This window comes from Physella acuta, unplaced genomic scaffold (assembly GCF_028476545.2).
Source record: "Physella acuta isolate Inbredline_101_S28 unplaced genomic scaffold, ASM2847654v3 ptg000180l, whole genome shotgun sequence".
Taxonomy (NCBI): Eukaryota; Metazoa; Mollusca; class Gastropoda; family Physidae; genus Physella; species Physella acuta.
The window spans coordinates 563052-590052 of record NW_026731699.1 but is presented as its reverse complement, the minus strand read 5'-3'; the positions used below and the strand labels follow the sequence as shown (position 1 = coordinate 590052).

At 38.5% G+C, this 27001-nt stretch overlaps 1 protein-coding gene across 1 annotated transcript in view; it reads right to left on the bottom strand.

The window, feature by feature from the left end:
- Window positions 1-26609, bottom strand: part of LOC131936551 (cholecystokinin receptor type A-like) — an 81799-nt gene extending 55190 nt beyond the window's left edge. The window contains exon 1 of the mRNA XM_059293583.1: window positions 26213-26609. Coding sequence (XP_059149566.1) covers window positions 26213-26609 — 397 coding nt within the window. The remainder of the gene's footprint in view (window positions 1-26212) is intronic.
- Window positions 26610-27001: the final 392 nt, after the last annotated feature.

Sequence of the window (27001 nt, the reverse complement as noted above, 5' to 3'; positions counted from 1 at the left end):
CTCTACTCCTCACAAACCCCTCCAATTCCATTTACTATCCGGTGATATCGTGTATTGAGCTACCAGGACCTGTGTTACTGAATGAAATACAAGGATGATGGTTGATGTGTGGACTGATGGGAATGGTTGATGGTTGTCAGTTGTTTGTGATGGTATAGATGGTAGGTGCAAAAGATAATTTAGGTATAATTTCTGACATTAAATAATGGATTATTGATGCAGACATTAGATTATAGATATATAGTGCAGAATACGTATTATTAATTATTGGTGCAACCTTTCGATAATGGATTGTTGGTGCATTAGATTGTTGGTAAAGACATTAGATTATAGAAGCTCAGTGCAGACAATTGGATTATAGATTATTGGCGCAGAGGGATTATAGATTATTGGCGCAGAGGGATTATAGGTTATTGGTGCAGACCATAGATAATGGATTGTTGGTGCATCTCGCTACGTGTCTAAAATGTTTAAATAATTACGCGAAACAAAATATCCCATAATTTTACCCAAGGAAAGAACGACAACCTCAGCCTGACCGAGTTGTGCCCCTGTAAATGATAATCTCATCATAACAGGGGCAACAAGTGCTCCACAAGGGAAGTCATTCTGCTCAGGAAAGTTAACCGGAAATGGAATTTCTAAGATCACCTGACCCCTCCCCTTGTTTTATCGTTTGTTGCTCAAAGCAAAAGAATGACGTAATTACAAGGGCGGTAAGTTGAACCGGAAATGGTAGTAAAGAACACGTGATCATTCACGTTTTAATGCAATATTTGCAGCAGTTTAGTTTAACGGCTTGGGAATTCTTTTTTTTTAAGTAACCAAGACGTGACGTCATCCTTGTGAGTTGTCACGCAAAGTGCGTTTATGACGAAACTTCATATTGCTCAACTCAATCCTGCTGTACTTGAAAATTTTATTTTAAACTGTGTCAAAATTTCGCAAATCACAAATCGAATGAATAATACGTCTATCAACAGAATATCTGACAGGCACCTCAAATGGGAACTATGATCTCCCACCCCCCCATCCACACACCAACCCACTCTAACCACGTGCGAAATCGAAGAAAGACATTATATTTACATATAAAAAGTATACGTTGACTAACGTCCCTCTATAACTCCCATGTGTTCGTACCCTTCCCTCCCCACCACCTAACACACCCCTCCCCAACCAAGTATACGACGACTACCGTCCCTCTATCATCCCCCATGTGTACGGAACCCTCCCCTCCCCACAACCTAACACACCCCGCCGGATGTAAATAGAAACATAATCAAATATAATTTACTTAAAAAAATTCAAACATCAAATAGTATCTACCCCTCCTCCACGCACCTCTCCCATTTCCCCAGAGAAAAATGTTTGAAAATAGGCCCATATTTGTAAAACATGCAATAGCAAATACTGACAACAGCTTGCAGAAAATGATATAGACTTTTATGTGCCTAGCTGGCTCTCTTTTATATATCACCATCTGTATTGTTTACTTAGAAGAAAAGAACTCCACTAAAAACTCCAGCGATTGTAAGCAGTGTAACAAAGAGCTTCTCTGGTCTTCCAGATCTGTACAATAGTTTTCCAAATTTTAACTGCCAACAAGCTCGTGAATAGTCAATTCTTTAATATATTTACTAGTACTATAAACTGAGAATAAAACAACACTCAGCTTTGAATCGTGTACAGCATCCAGTGGCGTCGCTAAGTCGGGTATCATTAGCTGAAATCAACTGAAGTCCGCTTAAGTCCGCTCTCAACCTTAATGTTCAGATTCAAAACATTTTCTGCTCTTAAGATAACATTGACGTAGTTGCAAGGTTGCTCAGGCAACTTTAAATTTTGTAAGAGTCGACATATTGCGTGACGTCAGACACGTCAATTATAAATTACGTCTTGTGATAAATTGCGTCACTTTGTAATTATATATTAAAATGACGTCAAATAGCCAGCAATATATGACGTCAAGCGCAAGATCGAAATTGCCAGAGTTGAGTGACAAAAAATTGCAAGTCCCCCCCCCCCCTCCCCCCCAAACCGTCTCCTATGTAACATCAACTTTCTCCTAACAACTCCCACAGTAAAAATATTTGACATTTATTTTATAATTTCTCATTTATTATTTAAAACATGTTTAGTGGTTAATCAAAAATAGCATCTTAAATAGGTAAAGTTTGGTTACATGACGAGGTAAAGTTTAGCTACATAAAGAGGTAAAGTTTGGTTACATCACTAGGTAAAGTTTGGCTACACGACGAGGTAAAGTTTGGTTACATGACGAGGTAATGTTTGGTTACATGACGAGGTAAAGTTCGGTTACATCACTAGGTAAAGTTTGGCTACACGACGAGGTAAAGTTTGGTTACATGACGAGGTAAAGTTTGGTTACATCACTAGGTAAAGTTTGGCTACACGACGAGGTAAAGTTTGGCTACACGGCGAGGTAAAGTTTGGCTACACGACGAGGTAAAGTTTGGTTACACGACGAGGTAAAGTTTGGTTACATCACTAGGTAAAGTTTGGCTACACGATGAGGTAAAGTTTGGCTACACGACGAGGTAAAGTTTGGCTAGACGACGAGGTAAAGTTTGGCTACACGACGAGGTAAAGTTTGGCTACACGACGAGGTAAAGTTTGGTTACATCACTAGGTAAAGTTTGGCTATGAGAAGTAAAGTTTGGCTACATGACTAGGTAAAGTTTGGCTACACGACGAGGTAAAGTTTGGCTACACCACGAGGTAAAGTTTGGCTATATGACGAGGTAAAGTTTGGCTATATGACGAGGTAAAGTTTGGTTACATCACTAGGTAAAGTTTGGCTATGAGAAGTAAAGTTTGGCTACATGACTAGGTAAAGTTTGGCTATGAGAAATAAAGTTTGGCTACACGACGAGGTAAAGTTTGGCTACACCACGAGGTAAAGTTTGGCTATATGACGAGGTAAAGTTTGGCTATATGACGAGGTAAAGTTTGGCTACACGACGAGGTAAAGTTTGGTTACATGACGAGGTAAAGTTTGGTTACATCACTAGGTAAAGTTTGGCTACACGATGAGGTAAAGTTTGGCTACACGACGAGGTAAAGTTTGGCTACACGACGAGGTAAAGTTTGGCTATACGACGAGGTAAAGTTTGGCTACACGACGAGGTAAAGTTTGGCTACACGACGAGGTAAAGTTTGGCTACACGACGAGGTAAAGTTTGGTTACATCACTAGGTAAAGTTTGGCTATGAGAAGTAAAGTTTGGCTACATGACTAGGTAAAGTTTGGCTACACGACGAGGTAAAGTTTGGCTACACCACGAGGTAAAGTTTGGCTATATGACGAGGTAAAGTTTGGCTATATGACGAGGTAAAGTTTGGTTACATGACGAGGTAAAGTTTGGCTACATGACGAGGTAAAGTTTGGCTATATGACGAGGTAAAGTTTGGTTACATCACTAGGTAAAGTTTGGCTATGAGAAGTAAAGTTTGGCTACATGACTAGGTAAAGTTTGGCTATGAGAAGTAAAGTTTGGCTACACGACGAGGTAAAGTTTGGCTACACCACGAGGTAAAGTTTGGCTATATGACGAGGTAAAGTTTGGCTATATGACGAGGTAAAGTTTGGCTATATGACGAGGTAAAGTTTGGTTACATCACTATGTAAAGTTTGGCTATGAGAAGTAAAGTTTGGTTACATCACTAGGTAAAGTTTGGCTATGAGAAGTAAAGTTTGGCTACATGACTAGGTAAAGTTTGGCTACACGACGAGGTAAAGTTTGGCTACACCACGAGGTAAAGTTTGGCTATATGACGAGGTAAAGTTTGGCTGTATGACGAAGTAAAGTTTGGCTACATGGCGAGGTAAAGTTTGTTTACATGACGAGGTAAAGTTTGGCTACATGACGAGGTAAAGTTTGGTTACATCACTAGGTAAAGTTTGGCTACACGACGAGGTAAAGTTTGGCTACACCACGAGGTAAAGTTTGGCTATATGACGAGGTGAAGTTTAACTGTATGACGAGGTAAAGTTTGGCTATGAGAAGTAAAGTTTGGCTACATGACTAGGTAAAGTTTGGCTACATCACGAGGTAAAGTTTGGCTACATCACGAGGTAAAGTTTGGCTACATCACGAGGTAAAGTTTGGCTACATGACGAGGCAAAGTTTGGCTACATCACGAGGTAAAGTTTGGCTACATCACAAGGTAAAGTTTGGCTATATGACGAGGTAAAGTTTAGTTACATGACGAGGTAAAGTTTGGCTACATGACGAGGTAAAGTTTGGCTACATGAAGTAAAGTTTAGCTACATGACAAGGTAAAGTTTGGCTACATGAAGAGGTAAAGTTTGGCTACGTGAGTGGTCAAGTATGGCTACATTTGGTAAAATTTGGCTACAGAACGACTCAGCCCCTGGGGCGTCCTTCAAGTTAATTTCACGCCCTACCCCCCACCCCCCTTTACTTAAACCTCTGGTAGACTTAACCCAGGGGATTGTTGCTATAAACGGCACCCAGCGCCCGGAGTCTGGATGGTATTGTCCCCTGGTGGGGTGAGTAGATAGATCGGCCAACCGGAAGTAATTTCAGAAATATGGGAACACAATGATGGTATTCATTAGATCTCCAAGAAATACTAAACTCAGTGAAAGAAGAGCGGAGGGGGGAGACAATCCATTTTGTAGTGATTGGAACAAAAAGAAAACCTCGGAAATTTAACTCACAACAATTTCTCATAAAACGAGTTTCGAATGTCCATAAATCCTAATATATCCTAATATATAAATCCCCACGTTCGCACCTCTCTCTCTCTCTCTCTCTCTCTCTCTCTCTCTCTCTCTCTCTCTCTGTCCGCAAAATATTTTCGCCGGACATCACGTCAGAATCGGCAGCGATATATGGATACCTTTATACGGACTTTTTGAAAATAATATGTTAGATGTTTTAAATGTATAACCACAATTTTAATTAAAGAAGAAAAATAAAAAATAAAGGCGTATTCGAATGTAGAGAAACAGTATTATTTATGCAACCGGAAAAGCATTAATAAATGTGAAAAAGAACGCACAAAACTGTGACGTCACTATTGCTTATACATTAACTAATGACGTCATCTGCCGTGTTTAGAATAAAAAGAAATGAACTATTTCATTCAAATTTGATTTAGATCTACGTACACTATGAAATGTATACAATACAATTTTTCCGGCCTAAACTCATAAAATTTATGTAGACCCTACCTAGATCTAGAATCTATTCAAATAATACATTTCTATACTAAAGTATTTCAGGCCTTAATTACTTTATTGAAATCTTTGTTTATCTATGCAATTTGCTAATCTCTATAATATATAAAGCAAAGTTGTCGGGTGCCCGACAGGGCACTTCCCGGCGCCGCAGGCGCTTCAAATTTGGCAGGATCTTGCCTTGGGACGACAGAACACGGGGGCCGGTTGGCCGAAAAGTCTACGATGATGGGGTCAAAACTGACCTCGACTGACCGGCGCCTTATATGAGCTATAAATCGAAAAAAAATGTCCTTCATAACTCCTGAGGTCGTAGACCGACCCTCGGGCGAATTAATTAAGCATTCAAATTCTCAATGTTTTCGAAAGCCTAAGCAAAGCTGGGCAGCATGCCTAGTGAGTTTATAACCGAGAAAAAATCTTAACAGAACTATAAAAAAAGGTTAAAATAAAAATTAACTTACACATTTTTATGAAATGTTCTTTAACTTAACAAAATATTTTTTTTTTGCATGAGCTGTGAAATTCAAGTTGAAATATTCACTATATAAGCGATAAAATTGTATGAATTTACCTTAAGCAAAATGCTTTCAGATATTTGCATCAAAAGAAATATTCGTATAACATTATTTCCGGAAACATTAAGTCGTCTCTCTAAGATGTGTTTTATTTGCATTGCAAATCAGACAAAACTTTGGGCATACACGACGTAGAAACAATTTGCATGGGAAAACTAGAAAGCTATCACGAAAGGAGGTGTTTAAGGAAGGAAGGAATGTCTGATGGATTGTATGTTGGCCAACATATGTTTGATTATACAGTGGCCAAAATGTGTTTCAATCTACGGCAGCCAAAATTTTCTTTTTACAATCTCTAAATTTTGTGTGAAGTATTTAATGTCCGTTTTAAAATTATACAGTGGCAAAATATGTTTCAATATAGAGCTGCCAAAAATTTCTTTTTACCATCCCCTAATCCGTTTTCTTTATTTAATGCTTTAATTTAAATTATAATGCCATTGGCCATCAGTTTTAATATGCATGTTTTGCGAGCAACGAACCTATGTAGAAAATTAATGGATAATTAATACATCTACATCTATCAGACGCTTAAGGTTAGCCATAATTGATCGCTTCCACAGGATGCCGAAAAAACAAAATTACATATAGGCTGATGGGATGTGGACATCACATATTTGGTATGTGAGAGCAGGGCATATACAGAGCAGATGTATGAGCTTATACCCAATACAGAGCTGATGTATTAGCTTATACCCTATACAGATGTATGAGCTTATACCCAATACAGAGCAGATGTATGAGCTTATACCCAATACAGAGCAGGTGTATGAGCTTATACCCAATACAGATATATGAGCTTATACCCAATACAGAGCAGATGTATGAGCTTATACCCAATACAGAGCTGATGTATGAGCTTATACCCAATACAGAGCAAATGTATGAGTTTATACCCAATACAGAACAGATGTATGAGCTTATACCCAATACAGAGCAGATGTATGAGCTTATACCCAATACAGAGCAGATGTATGAGCTTATACCAATACAGAGCAGATGTATGAGCTTATACCCAATACAGAGCAGATGTATGAGCTTATACCCAATACAGAGCAGATGTATGAGCTTATACCCAATACAGATGTATTAGCTTATACCCAATACAGAGCAGATGTATGAGCTTATACCCAATACAGAGCAGATGTAGGAGCTTATACTCAATACAGATGTATTAGCTTATACCCAATACAGATGTATGAGCTTATACCCAATACAGAGCAGATGTAGGAGCTTATACCCAATACAGAGCAGATGTATGAGCTTATACCCAATACAGCACAGATGTAGGAGCTTATACCCAATACAGATGTATTAGCTTATACCCAATACAGATGTATGAGCTTATACCCAATACAGAGCAGATGTAGGAGCTTATACCCAATACAGAGCAGATGTAGGAGCTAATACCCAATACAGAGCAGATGTATGAGCTTATACCCAATACAGATGTATGAGTTTATACTCAATACAGAGCGGATGTATGAGCTTATACCCAATACAGATGTATGAGTTTATACTCAATACAGAGCAGATGTATGAGCTTATACCCAATACAGATGTATGAGTTTATACTCAATACAGAGCGGATGTATGAGCTTATACCCAATACAGATGTATGAGTTTATACTCAATACAGAGCAGATGTATGAGCTTATACCCAATACAGATGTAGGAGCTTATACCCAATACAGAGCAGATGTATGAGTTTATACCCAATACAGAGCAGATGTATGAGTTTATACCCAATACAGAGCAGATCTATGAGCTTATACCCAATACAGAGCAGATGTATGAGTTTATACCCAATACAGAGAAGATGTATGAGCTTATACCCAATACAGATGTATGAGCTTATACCCAATACAGATGTATGACCTTATACCCAATAAAGAGCAGATGTATGAGCTTATACCCAATACAGAGCGGATGTATGAGCTTATACCCAATACAGAGCAGATGTATGAGCTTATACCCAATACAGAGCAGATGTATGAGCTTATACCCAATACAGAGCGGATGTATGAGCTTATACCCAATACAGATGTATGTGCCTATACCCAATTTAGAGCAGATGTATGAGCTTATACCCAATACAGATGTATTAGCTTATACCCAATACAGAGCAGATGTATGAGCTTATACCCAATACAGATGTATGAGCATATACCCAACACAGAGCAGATGTATGAGCTTATACCCAATACAGAGCTGATGTATGAGCTTATACACAATACAGAGCAGATGTATGAGTTTATACCCAATACAGAGCAGATGTATGAGCTTATACCCAATACAGAACAGATGTATGAGCTTATACCCAATACAGAGCTGATGTATGAGCTTATACCCAATACAGAGCAGATGTATGAGTTTATACCCAATACAGAGCTGATGTATGAGCTTATACCCAATACAGAGCAGATGTATGAGCTTATACCCAATACAGAGCAGATGTATGAGCTTATACCCAATACAGAGCAGATGTATGAGCTTATACCCAATACAGAGCAGATGTATGAGCTTATACCCAATACAGATGTATGAGCTTATACCCAATACAGAGCGGATGTATGAGCTTATACCCAATACAGAGCAGATGTATGAGCTTATACACAATACAGATGTATGAGCTTATACCCAATACAGAGCTGATGTATGAGCTTATACCCAATACAGATGTATGAGCTTATACCCAATACAGAGCTGATGTATGAGCTTATACCCAATACAGAGCGGATGTATGAGCTTATACCCAATACAGAGCAGATGTATGGGCTAATACCCAATACAGAGCAGATGTATGAGCTTATACCCAATACAGATGTATGAGTTTATACCCAATACAGAGCGGATGTATGAGCTTATACCCAATACAGAGCAGATGTATGAGCTTATACCCAATACAGAGCAGATGTATGAGCTTATACCCAATACAGAGCAGATGTATGAGCTTATACCCAATACAGATGTATTAGCTTATACCCAATACAGAGCAGATGTATGAGCTTATACCCAATACAGAGCAGATGTAGGAGCTTATACCCAATACAGATGTATTAGCTTATACCCAATACAGATGTATGAGCTTATACCCAAAACAGAGCAGATGTAGGAGCTTATACCCAATACAGAGCAGATGTATGAGCTTATACCCAATACAGAGCAGATGTAGGAGCTTATACCCAATACATATGTATTAGCTTATACCCAATACAGATGTATGAGCTTATACCCAATACAGAGCAGATGTAGGAGCTTATACCTAATACAGAGCAGATGTAGGAGCTTATACCCAATACAGAGCAGATGTATGAGCTTATATCCAATACAGATGTATGAGTTTATACTCAATACAGAGCGGATGTATGAGCTTATACCCAATACAGATGTATGAGTTTATACTCAATACAGAGCAGATGTATGAGCTTATACCCAATACAGATGTAGGAGCTTATACCCAATACAGAGCAGATGTATGAGTTTATACCCAATACAGAGCAGATGTATGAGTTTATACTATACCCAATACAGAGCAGATGTATGAGCTTATACCCAATACAGAGCAGATGTATGAGTTTATACCCAATACAGAGCAGATGTATGAGCTTATACCCAATACAGATGTATGAGCTTATACCCAATACAGATGTATGACCTTATACCCAATACAGAACAGATGTATGAGCTTATACCCAATACAGAGCAGATGTATGAGCTTATACCCAATACAGAGCGGATGTATGAGCTTATACCCAATACAGAGCAGATGTATGAGCTTATACCCAATACAGAGCAGATGTATGAGTTTATACCCAAAAGAGAGCGGATGTATGAGCTTATACCCATTACAGATGTATGTGCTTATACCCAATACAGAGCAGATGTATGAGCTTATACCCAATACAGATGTATTAGCTTATACCCAATACAGAGCAGATGTATGAGCTTATACCCAATACAGATGTATGAGCTTATACCCAATACAGAGCAGAAGTATGAGCTTATACCCAATACAGAGCTGATGTGTGAGCTTATACCCAATACAGAGCAGATGTATGAGTTTATACCCAATACAGAGCAGATGTATGAGCTTATACCCAATACAGAACAGATGTATGAGCTTATACCCAATACAGAGCTGATGTATGAGCTTATACCCAATACAGAGCAGATGTATGGGTTTATACCCAATACAGAGCTGATGTATAAGCTTATACCCAATACAGAGCTGATGTATGAGCTTATACCCAATACATAACAGATGTATGAGCTTATACCCAATACAGAACAGATGTATGACCTTATACCCAATACAGAGCAGATGTATGAGCTTATACACAATACAGATGTCTGAGCTTATACCCAATACAGAGCTGATGTATGAGCTTATACCCAATACAGAGCTGATGTATGAGCTTATACCCAATACAGAGCAGATGTATGACCTTATACCCAATACAGAGCAGATGTATGAGCTTATACCCAATACAGATGTATGAGCTTATACCCAATACAGAGCAGATGTATGAGCTTATACCCAATACAGAGCAGATGTATGAGCTTATACCCAATACAGATGTATGAGCTTATACCCATTAAAGAGCAAATGTATGAGCTTATACCCAATACAGAGCTGATGTATGAGCTTATACCCAATACAGATGTATGAGCTTATACCCAATACAGAGCTGATGTATGAGCTTATACCCAATACAGAGCAGATGTATGAACTTATACCCAATACAGAGCAGATGTATGAGCTTATACCCAATACAGAGCAGATGTATGAGCTTATACCCAATACAGAGCAGATGTATGAGCTTATACCCAATACAGAGCAGATGTATGAGCTTATACCCAATACAGATGTATGAGCTTATACCCAATACAGAGCTGATGTATGAGCTTATACCCAATACAGATGTATTAGCTTATACCCAATACAGAGCTGATGTATGAGCTTATACCCAATACAGAGCGGATGTATGAGCTTAAACCCAATAGAGAGCAGATGTATGAGCTAATACCCAATACAGAGCAGATGTATGAGCTTATACCCAATACAGATGTATGAGTTTATACCCAATACAGAGCGGATGTATGAGCTTATACCCAATACAGATGTATGAGCTTATACCCAATACAGAGCTGATGTATGAGCTTATACCCAATACAGAGCTGATGTATGAGCTTATACCCAATACAGATGTATGAGCTTATACCCAATAAAGAGATGATGTATGAGCTTATACCCAATACAGAGCAGATGTATGAGCTTATACCCAATACAGATGTATGAGCTTATACCCAAAACAGATGTATGAGCTTATACCCAATACAGAGCTGATGTATGAGCTTATACCCAAAACAGAGCAGATGTATGAGTTTATACCCAATACAGAGCAGATGTATGAGCTTATACCCAATACAGAGCGGATGTATGAGCTTATACCCAATACAGAGCAGATGTATGAGCTTATACCCAAAACAGATGTATGAGCTTATACCCAATACAGAGCTGATGTATGAGCTTATACCCAATACAGAGCTGATGTATCAGCTTATACCCAATACAGAGCGGATGTATGAGTTTATACCCAATACAGAGCAGATGTATGAGCTTATACCCAATACAGAACAGATGTATGACCTTATACCCAATACAGAGCAGATGTATGAGCTTATACCCAATACAGATGTATGAGCTTATACCCAATACAGAGCAGATGTATGAGCTTATACCCAATACAGAGCAGATGTATGAGCTTATACCCAATACAGATGTATGAGCTTATACCCAATAAAGAGCAGATGTATGAGCTTATACCCAATACAGAGCTGATGTATGAGCTTATACCCAATACAGATGTATGAGCTTTTACCCAATACAGAGCAGATGTATGAGCTTATACCCAATACAGAGCAGATGTATGAGCCTATACCCAATACAGAGCTGATGTATGAGCTTATACCCAATACAGAGCAGATGTAGGAGCTTATACCCAATACAGAGCAGATGTATGAGCTTATACCCAATACAGAGCAGATGTATGAGTTTATACCCAATACAGAGCAGATGTATGAGCTTATACCCAATACAGAGCAGATGTATGAGCTTATACCCAATACAGAGCTGATGTATGAGCTTATACCCAATACAGAGCAGATGTATGAGCTTATACCCAATACAGAGCAGATGTATGAGCTTATACCCAATACAGAGCAGATGTATGAGCTTATACCCAATACAGAGCAGATGTATGAGCTTATACCCAATACAGATGTATGAGCTTATACCCAATACAGAGCGGATGTATGAGCTTATACCCAATACAGAGCAGATGTATGAGCTTATACACAATACAGATGTATGAGCTTATACCCAATACAGAGCTGATGTATGAGCTTATACCCAATACAGATGTATGAGCTTATACCCAATACAGAGCTGATGTATGAGCTTATACCCAATACAGAGCGGATGTATGAGCTTATACCCAATACAGAGCAGATGTATGGGCTAATACCCAATACAGAGCAGATGTATGAGCTTATACCCAATACAGATGTATGAGTTTATACCCAATACAGAGCGGATGTATGAGCTTATACCCAATACAGAGCAGATGTATGAGCTTATACCCAATACAGAGCAGATGTATGAGCTTATACCCAATACAGAGCAGATGTATGAGCTTATACCCAATACAGATGTATTAGCTTATACCCAATACAGAGCAGATGTATGAGCTTATACCCAATACAGAGCAGATGTAGGAGCTTATACCCAATACAGATGTATTAGCTTATACCCAATACAGATGTATGAGCTTATACCCAAAACAGAGCAGATGTAGGAGCTTATACCCAATACAGAGCAGATGTATGAGCTTATACCCAATACAGAGCAGATGTAGGAGCTTATACCCAATACATATGTATTAGCTTATACCCAATACAGATGTATGAGCTTATACCCAATACAGAGCAGATGTAGGAGCTTATACCTAATACAGAGCAGATGTAGGAGCTTATACCCAATACAGAGCAGATGTATGAGCTTATATCCAATACAGATGTATGAGTTTATACTCAATACAGAGCGGATGTATGAGCTTATACCCAATACAGATGTATGAGTTTATACTCAATACAGAGCAGATGTATGAGCTTATACCCAATACAGATGTAGGAGCTTATACCCAATACAGAGCAGATGTATGAGTTTATACCCAATACAGAGCAGATGTATGAGTTTATACTATACCCAATACAGAGCAGATCTATGAGCTTATACCCAATACAGAGCAGATGTATGAGTTTATATCCAATACAGAGCAGATGTATGAGCTTATACCCAATACAGATGTATGAGCTTATACCCAATACAGATGTATGACCTTATACCCAATACAGAGCAGATGTATGAGCTTATACCCAATACAGATGTATGAGCTTATACCCAATAAAGAGCAGATGTATGAGCTTATACCCAATACAGAGCTGATGTATGAGCTTATACCCAATACAGATGTATGAGCTTTTACCCAATACAGAGCAGATGTATGAGCTTATACCCAATACAGAGCAGATGTATGAGCCTATACCCAATACAGAGCTGATGTATGAGCTTATACCCAATACAGAGCAGATGTATGAGCTTATACCCAATACAGAGCAGATGTATGAGCTTATACCCAATACAGAGCAGATGTATGAGCTTATACCCAATACAGAGCAGATGTAGGAGCTTATACCCAATACAGAGCAGATGTATGAGCTTATACCCAATACAGAGCAGATGTATGAGTTTATACCCAATACAGAGCAGATGTATGAGCTTATACCCAATACAGAGCAGATGTATGAGCTTATACCCAATACAGAGCTGATGTATGATATTATACCCAATGCAGAGCAGATGTATGAGCTTATACCCAATACAGAGCAGATGTATGAGCTTATACCCAATACAGAGCAGATGTATGAGCTTATACCCAATACAGAGCAGATGTATGAGCTTATACCCAATACAGATGTATGAGCTTATACCCAATACAGAGCGGATGTATGAGCTTATACCCAATACAGAGCAGATGTATGAGCTTATACACAATACAGATGTATGAGCTTATACCCAATACAGAGCTGATGTATGAGCTTATACCCAATACAGAGCGGATGTATGAGCTTATACCCAATACAGAGCAGATGTATGGGCTAATACCCAATACAGAGCAGATGTATGAGCTTATACCCAATACAGATGTATGAGTTTATACCCAATACAGAGCGGATGTATGAGCTTATACCCAATACAGAGCAGATGTATGAGCTTATACCCAATACAGAGCAGATGTATGAGCTTATACCCAATACAGAGCAGATGTATGAGCTTATACCCAATACAGATGTATTAGCTTATACCCAATACAGAGCAGATGTATGAGCTTATACCCAATACAGAGCAGATGTAGGAGCTTATACCCAATACAGATGTATTAGCTTATACCCAATACAGATGTATGAGCTTATACCCAAAACAGAGCAGATGTAGGAGCTTATACCCAATACAGAGCAGATGTATGAGCTTATACCCAATACAGAGCAGATGTAGGAGCTTATACCCAATACATATGTATTAGCTTATACCCAATACAGATGTATGAGCTTATACCCAATACAGAGCAGATGTAGGAGCTTATACCTAATACAGAGCAGATGTAGGAGCTTATACCCAATACAGAGCAGATGTATGAGCTTATATCCAATACAGATGTATGAGTTTATACTCAATACAGAGCGGATGTATGAGTTTATACCCAATACAGATGTATGAGTTTATACTCAATACAGAGCAGATGTATGAGCTTATACCCAATACAGATGTAGGAGCTTATACCCAATACAGAGCGGATGTATGAGCTTATACCCAATACAGAGCAGATGTATGAGCTTATACACAATACAGATGTATGAGCTTATACCCAATACAGAGCTGATGTATGAGCTTATACCCAATACAGAGCGGATGTATGAGCTTATACCCAATACAGAGCAGATGTATGGGCTAATACCCAATACAGAGCAGATGTATGAGCTTATACCCAATACAGATGTATGAGTTTATACCCAATACAGAGCGGATGTATGAGCTTATACCCAATACAGAGCAGATGTATGAGCTTATACCCAATACAGAGCAGATGTATGAGCTTATACCCAATACAGAGCAGATGTATGAGCTTATACCCAATACAGATGTATTAGCTTATACCCAATACAGAGCAGATGTATGAGCTTATACCCAATACAGAGCAGATGTAGGAGCTTATACCCAATACAGATGTATTAGCTTATACCCAATACAGATGTATGAGCTTATACCCAAAACAGAGCAGATGTAGGAGCTTATACCCAATACAGAGCAGATGTATGAGCTTATACCCAATACAGAGCAGATGTAGGAGCTTATACCCAATACATATGTATTAGCTTATACCCAATACAGATGTATGAGCTTATACCCAATACAGAGCAGATGTAGGAGCTTATACCTAATACAGAGCAGATGTAGGAGCTTATACCCAATACAGAGCAGATGTATGAGCTTATATCCAGTACAGATGTATGAGTTTATACTCAATACAGAGCGGATGTATGAGCTTATACCCAATACAGATGTATGAGTTTATACTCAATACAGAGCAGATGTATGAGCTTATACCCAATACAGATGTAGGAGCTTATACCCAATACAGAGCAGATGTATGAGTTTATACCCAATACAGAGCAGATGTATGAGTTTATACTATACCCAATACAGAGCAGATCTATGAGCTTATACCCAATACAGAGCAGATGTATGAGTTTATACCCAATACAGAGCAGATGTATGAGCTTATACCCAATACAGATGTATGAGCTTATACCCAATACAGATGTATGACCTTATACCCAATACAGAACAGATGTATGAGCTTATACCCAATACAGAGCAGATGTATGAGCTTATACCCAATACAGAGCGGATGTATGAGCTTATACCCAATACAGAGCAGATGTATGAGCTTATACCCAATACAGAGCAGATGTATGAGTTTATACCCAAAAGAGAGCGGATGTATGAGCTTATACCCATTACAGATGTATGTGCTTATACCCAATACAGAGCAGATGTATGAGCTTATACCCAATACAGATGTATTAGCTTATACCCAATACAGAGCAGATGTATGAGCTTATACCCAATACAGATGTATGAGCTTATACCCAATACAGAGCAGAAGTATGAGCTTATACCCAATACAGAGCTGATGTGTGAGCTTATACCCAATACAGAGCAGATGTATGAGTTTATACCCAATACAGAGCAGATGTATGAGCTTATACCCAATACAGAACAGATGTATGAGCTTATACCCAATACAGAGCTGATGTATGAGCTTATACCCAATACAGAGCAGATGTATGAGTTTATACCCAATACAGAGCTGATGTATAAGCTTATACCCAATACAGAGCTGATGTATGAGCTTATACCCAATACATAACAGATGTATGAGCTTATACCCAATACAGAACAGATGTATGACTTTATACCCAATACAGAGCAGATGTATGAGCTTATACCCAATACAGATGTCTGAGCTTATACCCAATACAGAGCTGATGTATGAGCTTATACCCAATACAGAGCTGATGTATGAGCTTATACCTAATACAGAGCAGATGTATGACCTTATACCCAATACAGAGCAGATGTATGAGCTTATACCCAATACACATGTATGAGCTTATACCCAATACAGAGCAGATGTATGAGCTTATACCCAATACAGAGCAGATGTATGAGCTTATACCCAATACAGATGTATGAGCTTATACCCAATAAAGAGCAAATGTATGAGCTTATACCCAATACAGAGCTGATGTATGAGCTTATACCCAATACAGAGCTGATGTATGAGCTTATACCCAATACAGAGCAGATGTATGAACTTATACCCAATACAGAGCAGATGTATGAGCTTATACCCAATACAGAGCAGATGTATGAGCTTATACCCAATACAGAGCAGATGTATGAGCTTATACCCAATACAGAGCAGATGTATGAGCTTATACCCAATACAGAGCAGATGTATGAGCTTATACCCAATACAGAGCAGATGTATGAGCTTATACCCAATACAGAGCAGATGTATGAGCTTATACCCAATACAGATGTATGAGCTTATACCCAATACAGAGCGGATGTATGAGCTTATACCCAATACAGAGCAGATGTATGAGCTTATACCCAATACAGATGTATGAGCTTATACCCAATACAGAGCTGATGTATGAGCTTATACCCAATACAGATGTATTAGCTTATACCCAATACAGAGCTGATGTATGAGCTTATACCCAATACAGAGCGGATGTATGAGCTTATACCCAATAGAGAGCAGATGTATGAGCTAATACCCAATACAGAGCAGATGTATGAGCTTATACCCAATACAGATGTATGAGTTTATACCCAATACAGAGCGGATGTATGAGCTTATACCCAATACAGATGTATGAGCTTATACCCAATACAGAGCTGATGTATGAGCTTATACCCAATACAGAGCTGATGTATGAGCTTATACCCAATACAGATGTATGAGCTTATACCCAATAAAGAGATGATGTATGAGCTTATACCCAATACAGAGCAGATGTATGAGCTTATACCCAATACAGATGTATGAGCTTATACCCAATACAGATGTATGAGCTTATACCCAATACAGAGCTGATGTATGAGCTTATACCCAATACAGAGCAGATGTATGAGTTTATACCCAATACAGAGCAGATGTATGAGCTTATACCCAATACAGAGCGGATGTATGAGCTTATACCCAATACAGAGCAGATGTATGAGCTTATACCCAAAACAGATGTATGAGCTTATACCCAATACAGAGCTGATGTATGAGCTTATACCCAATACAGAGCTGATGTATCAGCTTATACCCAATACAGAGCGGATGTATGAGTTTATACCCAATACAAAGCAGATGTATGAGCTTATACCCAATACAAAACAGATGTATGACCTTATACCCAATACAGAGCAGATGTATGAGCTTATACCCAATACAGATGTATGAGCTTATACCCAATACAGAGCAGATGTATGAGCTTATACCCAACACAGAGCAGATGTATGAGCTTATACCCAATACAGATGTATGAGCTTATACCAATAAGGAGCAGATGTATGAGCTTATACCCAATACAGAGCTGATGTATGAGCTTATACCCAATACAGATGTATGAGCTTTTACCCAATACAGAGCAGATGTATGAGCTTATACCCAATACAGAGCAGATGTATGAGCTTATACCCAATACAGAGCAGATGTATGAGCTTATACCCAATACAGAGCAGATGTATGAGCTTATACCCAATACAGAGCAGATGTATGAGCTTATACCCAATACAGAGCAGATGTAGGAGCTTATACCCAATACAGAGCAGATGTATGAGCTTATACCCAATACAGAGCAGATGTATGAGTTTATACCCAATACAGAGCAGATGTATGAGCTTATACCCAATACAGAGCAGATGTATGAGCTTATACCCAATACAGAGCTGATGTATGAGCTTATACCCAATACAGAGCAGATGTATGAGCTTATACCCAATACAGAGCAGATGTATGAGCTTATACCCAATACAGAGCAGATGTAGGAGCTTATACCCAATACAGATGTATGAGCTTATACCCAATACAGAGCAGATGTAGGAGCTTATACCAAATACAGAGCAGATGTATGAGCTTATACCCAATACAGAGCGGATGTATGAGCTTATACCCAATACAGAGCAGATGTAGGAGCTTATACCCAATACAGAGCTGATGTATGAGCTTATACCCAATACAGAGCAGATGAATGAGCTTATACCCAATACAGAGCAGATGTATGAGTTTATACCCAATACAGAGCAGATGTATGAGCTTATACCCAATACAGAGCAGATGTATGAGCTTATACCCAATACAGAGCTGATGTATGAGCTTATACCCAATACAGAGCAGATGTATGAGCTTATACCCAATACAGAGCAGATGTATGAGCTTATACCCAATAAAAATGTATTAGCTTATACCCAATACAGATGTATGAGCTTATACCCAATATAGAGCAGATGTATGAGCTTATACCCAATACAGATATATGAGCTTATACCCAATACAGAGCGGATGTATGAGCTTATACCCAATACAGAGCAGATGTATTAGTTTATACCCAATACAGAGCAGATGTATGAGCTTATATCCAATACAGAGCAGATGTATGAGCTTATACCCAATACAGAGCTGATGTATGAGCTTATACCCAATACAGATGTATGAGTTTATACCAAAAACAGAGCAGATGTATGAGCTTATACCCAATACAGAGCAGATGTATAAGCTTATACCAAATACAGAGCTGATGTATGAGCTTATACCCAATACAGATGTATGAGTTTATACCCAATACAGAGCTGATGCATGAGCTTATACCCAATACAGATGTATGAGCTTATACCCAATACAGATGTATGAGCTTATACCCAATACAGAGCAGATGTATGAGCTTATACCCAATACAGAGCAGATGTATGAGCTTATACCCAATACAGAGCAGATGTATGAGCTTATACCCAATACAGAGCAGATGTAGGAGCTTATACCCAATACAGATGTATGAGCTTATACCCAATACAGAGCAGATGTAGGAGCTTATACCAAATACAGAGCAGATGTATGAGCTTATACCCAATACAGAGCGGATGTATGAGCTTATACCCAATACAGAGCAGATGTAGGAGCTTATACCCAATACAGAGCTGATGTATGAGCTTATACCCAATACAGAGCAGATGAATGAGCTTATACCCAATACAGAGCAGATGTATGAGTTTATACCCAATACAGAGCAGATGTATGAGCTTATACCCAATACAGAGCAGATGTATGAGCTTATACCCAATACAGAGCTGATGTATGAGCTTATACCCAATACAGAGCAGATGTATGAGCTTATACCCAATACAGAGCAGATGTATGAGCTTATACCCAATAAAAATGTATTAGCTTATACCCAATACAGATGTATGAGCTTATACCCAATATAGAGCAGATGTATGAGCTTATACCCAATACAGATATATGAGCTTATACCCAATACAGAGCGGATGTATGAGCTTATACCCAATACAGAGCAGATGTATTAGTTTATACCCAATACAGAGCAGATGTATGAGCTTATATCCAATACAGAGCAGATGTATGAGCTTATACCCAATACAGAGCTGATGTATGAGCTTATACCCAATACAGATGTATGAGTTTATACCAAAAACAGAGCAGATGTATGAGCTTATACCCAATACAGAGCAGATGTATAAGCTTATACCAAATACAGAGCTGATGTATGAGCTTATACCCAATACAGATGTATGAGTTTATACCCAATACAGAGCTGATGCATGAGCTTATACCCAATACAGATGTATGAGCTTATACCCAATACAGATGTATGAGCTTATACCCAATACAGAGCAGATGTATGAGCTTATACCCAATACAGAGCAGATGTATGAGCTTATACCCAATACAGATGTATTAGCTTATACCCAATACAGAGCTGATGTATGAGCTTATACCCAATACAGAGCTGATGTATGAGCTTATACCCAATACAGATGTATGAGTTTATACCCAATACAGAGCTGATGTATGAGCTTATACCCAATACAGATGTATGAGCTTATACCCAATACAGAGCGGATGTATGAGCTTATACCCAATACAGAGCAGATGTATGAGCTTATACCCAATACAGAGCATATGTATGAGCTTATACCCAATACAGATCAGATGTAGGAGTTTATACCCAATACAGATGTATGAGCTTATACCCAATACAGAGCAGATGTATGAGCTTATACCCAATACAGAGCAGATGTATGAGCTTATACCCAATACAGATGTATGAGCTTATACCCAATACAGAGCTGATGTTTGAGCTTATACCCAATACAGAGCAGATCTATGAGTTTATACCCAATAAAGAGCATATGTATGAGCGAATACCCAATACAGAGCAGATGTATGAGTTTATACCCAATACAGATCAGATGTATGAGCTTATACCCAATACAGATGTATGAGCTTATACCCAATACAGAGCTGATGTATGAGCTTATACCCAATACAGATGTATGAGCTTATACCCAATACAGATGTATGAGCTTATACCCAATACAGAGCAGATGTATGAGCTTATACCCAATACAGAGCAGATGTATGAGCTTATACCCAATACAGAGCAGATGTATGAGCTTATACCCAATACAGAGCAGATGTATGATTTTATACCCAATACAGAGCAGATGTATGAGCTTATACCCAATACAGAGCAGGTGTATGACCTTATACCCAATACAGATGTATGAGCTTATACCCAATACAGAGCTGATGTATGAGCTTATACCCAATACAGATGTATGAGCTTATACCCAATACAGATGTATGAGTTTATACCCAATACAGAGCAGATGTATGACCTTATACCCAATACAAGTGTATGAGCTTATACCCAATACAGAACAGAAGTATGACCTTATACCCAATACAGAACAGATGTATGACCTTATACCCAATACAGAACAGATGTATGAGCTTATACCCAATACAGAGCAGATGTATGACCTTATACCCAATACAGAACAGATGTATGACCTTATACCCAATACAGAACAGATGTATGACCTTATACCCAATACAGAGCAGGTGTATGAAATTATACCCAATACAGAACAGATGTATGAGCTTATACCCAATACAGAGCAAATGTATGAGTTTATACCCAATACAGAGCAGATGTATGAGTTTATATCCAATACAAATGTATAAGCTTATACCCAATACAGAACAGATGAATGAGCTTATACCCAATACAGAGCAAATGTATGAGTTTATACCCAATACAGAGCAGATGTATGAGTTTATACCCAATACAAATGTATAAGCTTATACCCAATACAGAACAGATGAATGAGCTTATACCCAATACAGAGCAAATGTATGAGTTTATACCCAATACAGAACAGATGTATGACCTTATACCCAATACAGAACAGATGTATGACCTTATACCCAATACAGAACAGATGTAGGAGCTTATACCCAATACAGAGCAGATGTATGAGCTTATACCCAATACAGAGATGATGTATGAGCTTATACCCAATACAGATCAGATGTATGAGCTTATACCCAATACAGATGTATGAGCTTATACCCAATACAGAGCAGATGTATGAGCTTATACCCAATACAGAGCAGATGTAGGAGCTTATACCCAGTACAGAGCAAATGTATGAGTTTATACCCAATACAGAACAGATGTATGAGCTTATACCCAATACAGAGCAGATGTAGGAGCTTATACCCAATACAGAGCAAATGTATGAGTTTATACCCAATACAGAGCAGATGTATGAGCTTATACCCAATAAAGAGCTGATGTATGAGCTTATACCCAATACAGATGTATGAGTTTATACCCAATACAGATGTATGAGTTTATACCCAATACAGAGCAGATGTATGAGCTTATACCCAATACAGATTTATGAGTTTATACCCAATACAGATGTATGAGTTTATACCCAATACAGAGCAGATGTATGAGTTTATACCCAATACAGATGTATGAGCTTATACCCAATACAGAGCAGATGTATGAGCTTATACCCAATACAGAGCAGATGTATGAGCTTATACCCAATACAGAGCTGATGTATGAGCTTATACCCAATACAGAGCAGATGTATGAGTTTATACCCAATACAGAGCAGATGTATGAGCTTATACCCAATACAGAGCAGATGTATGAGTTTATACCCAATACAGAGCAGATGTATGAGCTTATACCTAATACAGATGTAGGACCTTATACCCAATACAGAACAGATGTATGAGCTTATATCCAATACAGAGCAGATGTATGAGCTTATACCCAATACAGAGCAGATGTATGAGCTTATACCCAATACAGAGCAGATGTATGATTTTATACCCAATACAGAGCAGATGTATGAGCTTATACCCAATACAGAGCAGGTGTATGACCTTATACCCAATACAGATGTATGAGCTTATACCCAATACAGAGCTGATGTATGAGCTTATACCCAATACAGATGTATGAGCTTATACCCAATACAGATGTATGAGTTTATACCCAATACAGAGCAGATGTATGACCTTATACCCAATACAAGTGTATGAGCTTATACCCAATACAGAACAGAAGTATGACCTTATACCCAATACAGAACAGATGTATGACCTTATACCCAATACAGAACAGATGTATGAGCTTATACCCAATACAGAGCAGATGTATGACCTTATACCCAATACAGAACAGATGTATGACCTTATACCCAATACAGAACAGATGTATGACCTTATACCCAATACAGAGCAGGTGTATGAAATTATACCCAATACAGAACAGATGTATGAGCTTATACCCAATACAGAGCAAATGTATGAGTTTATACCCAATACAGAGCAGATGTATGAGTTTATACCCAATACAGGTGTATGAGCTTATACCCAATACAGATCAGATGTATGAGCTTATACCCAATACAGAGCAGATGTATGAGCTTATACCCAGTACAGATGTATCAGCTTATACCCAATACAGAGCAGATGTATGAGCTTATACCCAATACAGAGCAGATGTATGAGCTTATACCCAATACAGAGCAGGTGTATGAGCTTATACCCAATACAGATATATGAGCTTATACCCAATACAGAGCAGATGTATGAGCTTATACCCAATACAGAGCAGATGTATGAGCTTATACCCAATACAGATGTATGAGCTTACACCCAATACAGAGAAATTTTGTGAGCTTAGGCCAGAGTAGCTGTTTGAGCTTATTCCAAATACATGGGCGCTTGTGAGTTTAGAGCTAAGATGAACACATTTGTTACCTTGGTCCACAAACAAAAGTCTATGTGAGATGTCCAAATACAACGACAATTTATTTTTGGACATTTTAAGATAGTTTTAAACATTTCGTTAACAGATGGTTTTCAGAGGCAGATAAAATAATTTCCCTGTGTAGTCTTTACTCAATCAAGTCTCAACTTCTAAAAATCTAACTAGTTTTAGTAACCGACGCCATTATTTCATACATCCGGGGCCTGCTCTGAACTCAGGAAGCGGGTTAAGGAGTTCATTAGGTGCCAATGAAAGGATATCGTATCAAAGAAAATTTCCCCTGGTATATGACATCACGTCTCATTAGGTCAAGACTTTGAAGTGCGAGAGTTACCGGCCCTTGTTCAGCGATTAGCGTCTTCACGTTACACTTTGGATAGAATCAGCCTCGATACTAAAGGACGAGACACAAACAGACGCCATCTTGGGGAGAGTTTTGTTTCGTGGAAGCTGGGAGTGAGAGGGAGGGTGGGGGCGGTTGACTAACATATGAAGTGCGTATTAGTACCTATTCTATAATACGCATACTATTTGGTTGTCTTGCAGATTTTTTTTAAAAAATAAGGATATGAAATTCTAAAAAGAAAAGAAAATTGCGCTATAAAACTGTCGTTGCAGGTTAAGTAGATTTCACCTGTTGCTGGTGTATGGAGCAGCAGTGTTCAGCTTTATGTAGGCCTACAGCTGGTAAAATTATTAGCTACATCATTATTTGGCATGGTTGACAAAGCTTTTCATCATATTGTCGGTACATCGAAATGTATACCTGACGTCACGTTTGGCGTGGAGTTCACGTCAACAATCTCAAAATGTATAAATTACGTCAGGCTTTTAAAAATACTGTGTCCTTGACACCAACTATCTAAAAATGTACAAGTGACGACACTTCTGAAAATGTTGTGTAACTGACATCACGCTTGTAAAAATGCTGTACTCTGAACGCCAACCATCTCAAGATGTTGTACAGCTGACCGCCTCCACGAAGAAGATCTCTATAAGATGTGTCTGTACAATTTTACGACATTGTTACTATGGTGCTAACCAGAGATTCTTTCAGACGTTTTTCTCAAAGGGGTGGGGGGGGGAGATTTTAAATTTCCGGAAGAGTACTTTCGGATGGGGGAGCAAAGGTTAATTAAAGTATAAATTATCTATATGAATTTATTATTTGTTTCTATTTTCTAAGGAGGGGGGGGGGGGGCTGTCTAGAGTAAGTCCTTGAAGAAACTCATGCTAATGCTAATCATAACCGCTTATCTAAACCTGCGTTAATGTTTAAATCCTATCCTACATAACCTTTCAAATGTTATATTTATTTCTGTATATTCTGTATATATGGCTGAGTTAAAAAAAAGCTACACGGGTATTCTGTGTACAACGACGATAAATTTCACAGGTATGGCAAACACGAACATGCTCTGACAGGGTACATGTTTTCTCGTGTGCAACAAAGGGGGTTTCATGTTCGTTTCAATTTAATTGTTGCTTTTTGGTTTGAGTATCGTAATTAAACTTGACTTAAGGGGAGGTAATGCATGGTGGCAAGACAGACAACTCTCGTTGTAATCTCGTTAAAGTCTCGAGGAGTTTGTTGTCCGTTGCTTACGTTACCTTGGTACGGTCTCAGGGGAAATGAACCACGGCGATACGCCACAACTTTCTAGAACCGGAAACGGATGTCTACGTCATTTGAAGAGAGAAATCTGATTGATTTGGGACCAGATGTTTCTTTCAGACATTTCTCTTCTAGGTCAACTTTTGCAAATTTTGAAAGATTTCTTAATTTCTACAAATCATAATCATATTTTATTTTTAAACATGTTATGTGGTAAAATGTATTTATTCAACCTAAAAATTACATTAATTAGGGTTATAATAATGATATGTATGTGGTGTAGAATGTACAATTAAATGTGTACCTTCTTAAACAAATATAAAACCATACAATACGAGACACGTGTATCTTTATGAAAGCTAGACAAGTAGAGAATACCATACGTAGAATAGGAATCAACATACAACTATACAAACAAGTATAGAACACTCATCTAGATATACACGCATTTGGACCTACGTCCATTCTAGATTGATACACATCTAGATATACACACATTAAGATATATAGACATGTGGACGAACGCCCATCTAGATTGATGCACATCTAGGGAATACGCAAATGTAAAGGTACACATAACTAGAATTACACACGTGTAAATGTACACATAACTAGACTTACACACATGTAAATGTACACAGAACTAGATTTACACTTATGTAATTGTACACAAAACCAGACCTACACACATGTAGGCCTAAATGTACACAGATTCCCTTACCTTGGGCGTATCTTAGAAGCACACAGACGACCTGCCCGAAGATAAACTCCGACATGATCATTGAGATGAGGGTGAACGGCATGCAGAACATGGCCAACAGCAGATCACTAATGGCGAGGTTCAACAGGTACATGTTGGTGATGGTCCGCATCTTCTTGTGGCGGACCAAGGTCAAGATGACCAGCGAGTTCCCGACCACCGACAGCACGAAGATGAGGCTGTAGGGCAGGATGACGTGGAGGCCGACGTTGCTGCTCTGGGCTAAGAGAATGTTGGTGCAGTTCTGGATGAAGTCTTGGCGCGACACGTTCTCGAACCCGAACCTCTCCCGTCGCGTCGTCTCGTTGGTCTGGTTGTACTCGCGGCCACAAAATTCCATGGCCATCTGCATGTTCATTCTCGGTCACTCCCCTAGGCCAAGGTCAACCTTCATCACTGAATACTGGCCAACAAAGTATCAAATCTAGGTCACTCCCCACGGCCAAGGTCAACCTTCATAACTGAACACTGGCTATGAAATTATCAAATCCATCGAGTTTATTCCAATATTCATTATAGCGAACTGTTAATCAATGATATTATCGTCTAGCTCGTACAGCTTTTTCCAGTTTATTGATCTGCAATCAAATACAAATTGATGAATAGCTTTAATATAGACCAAAATCTTGGCAGAACATATCACACTTCTCATATTTTTAGTTTTTTTTTTTTTTAAAGCAGATACTGGTGAAATAAACACCAAAATAAATCTTCCCAGCCCAATCGATTTGGAGATATCATTAGCTAATT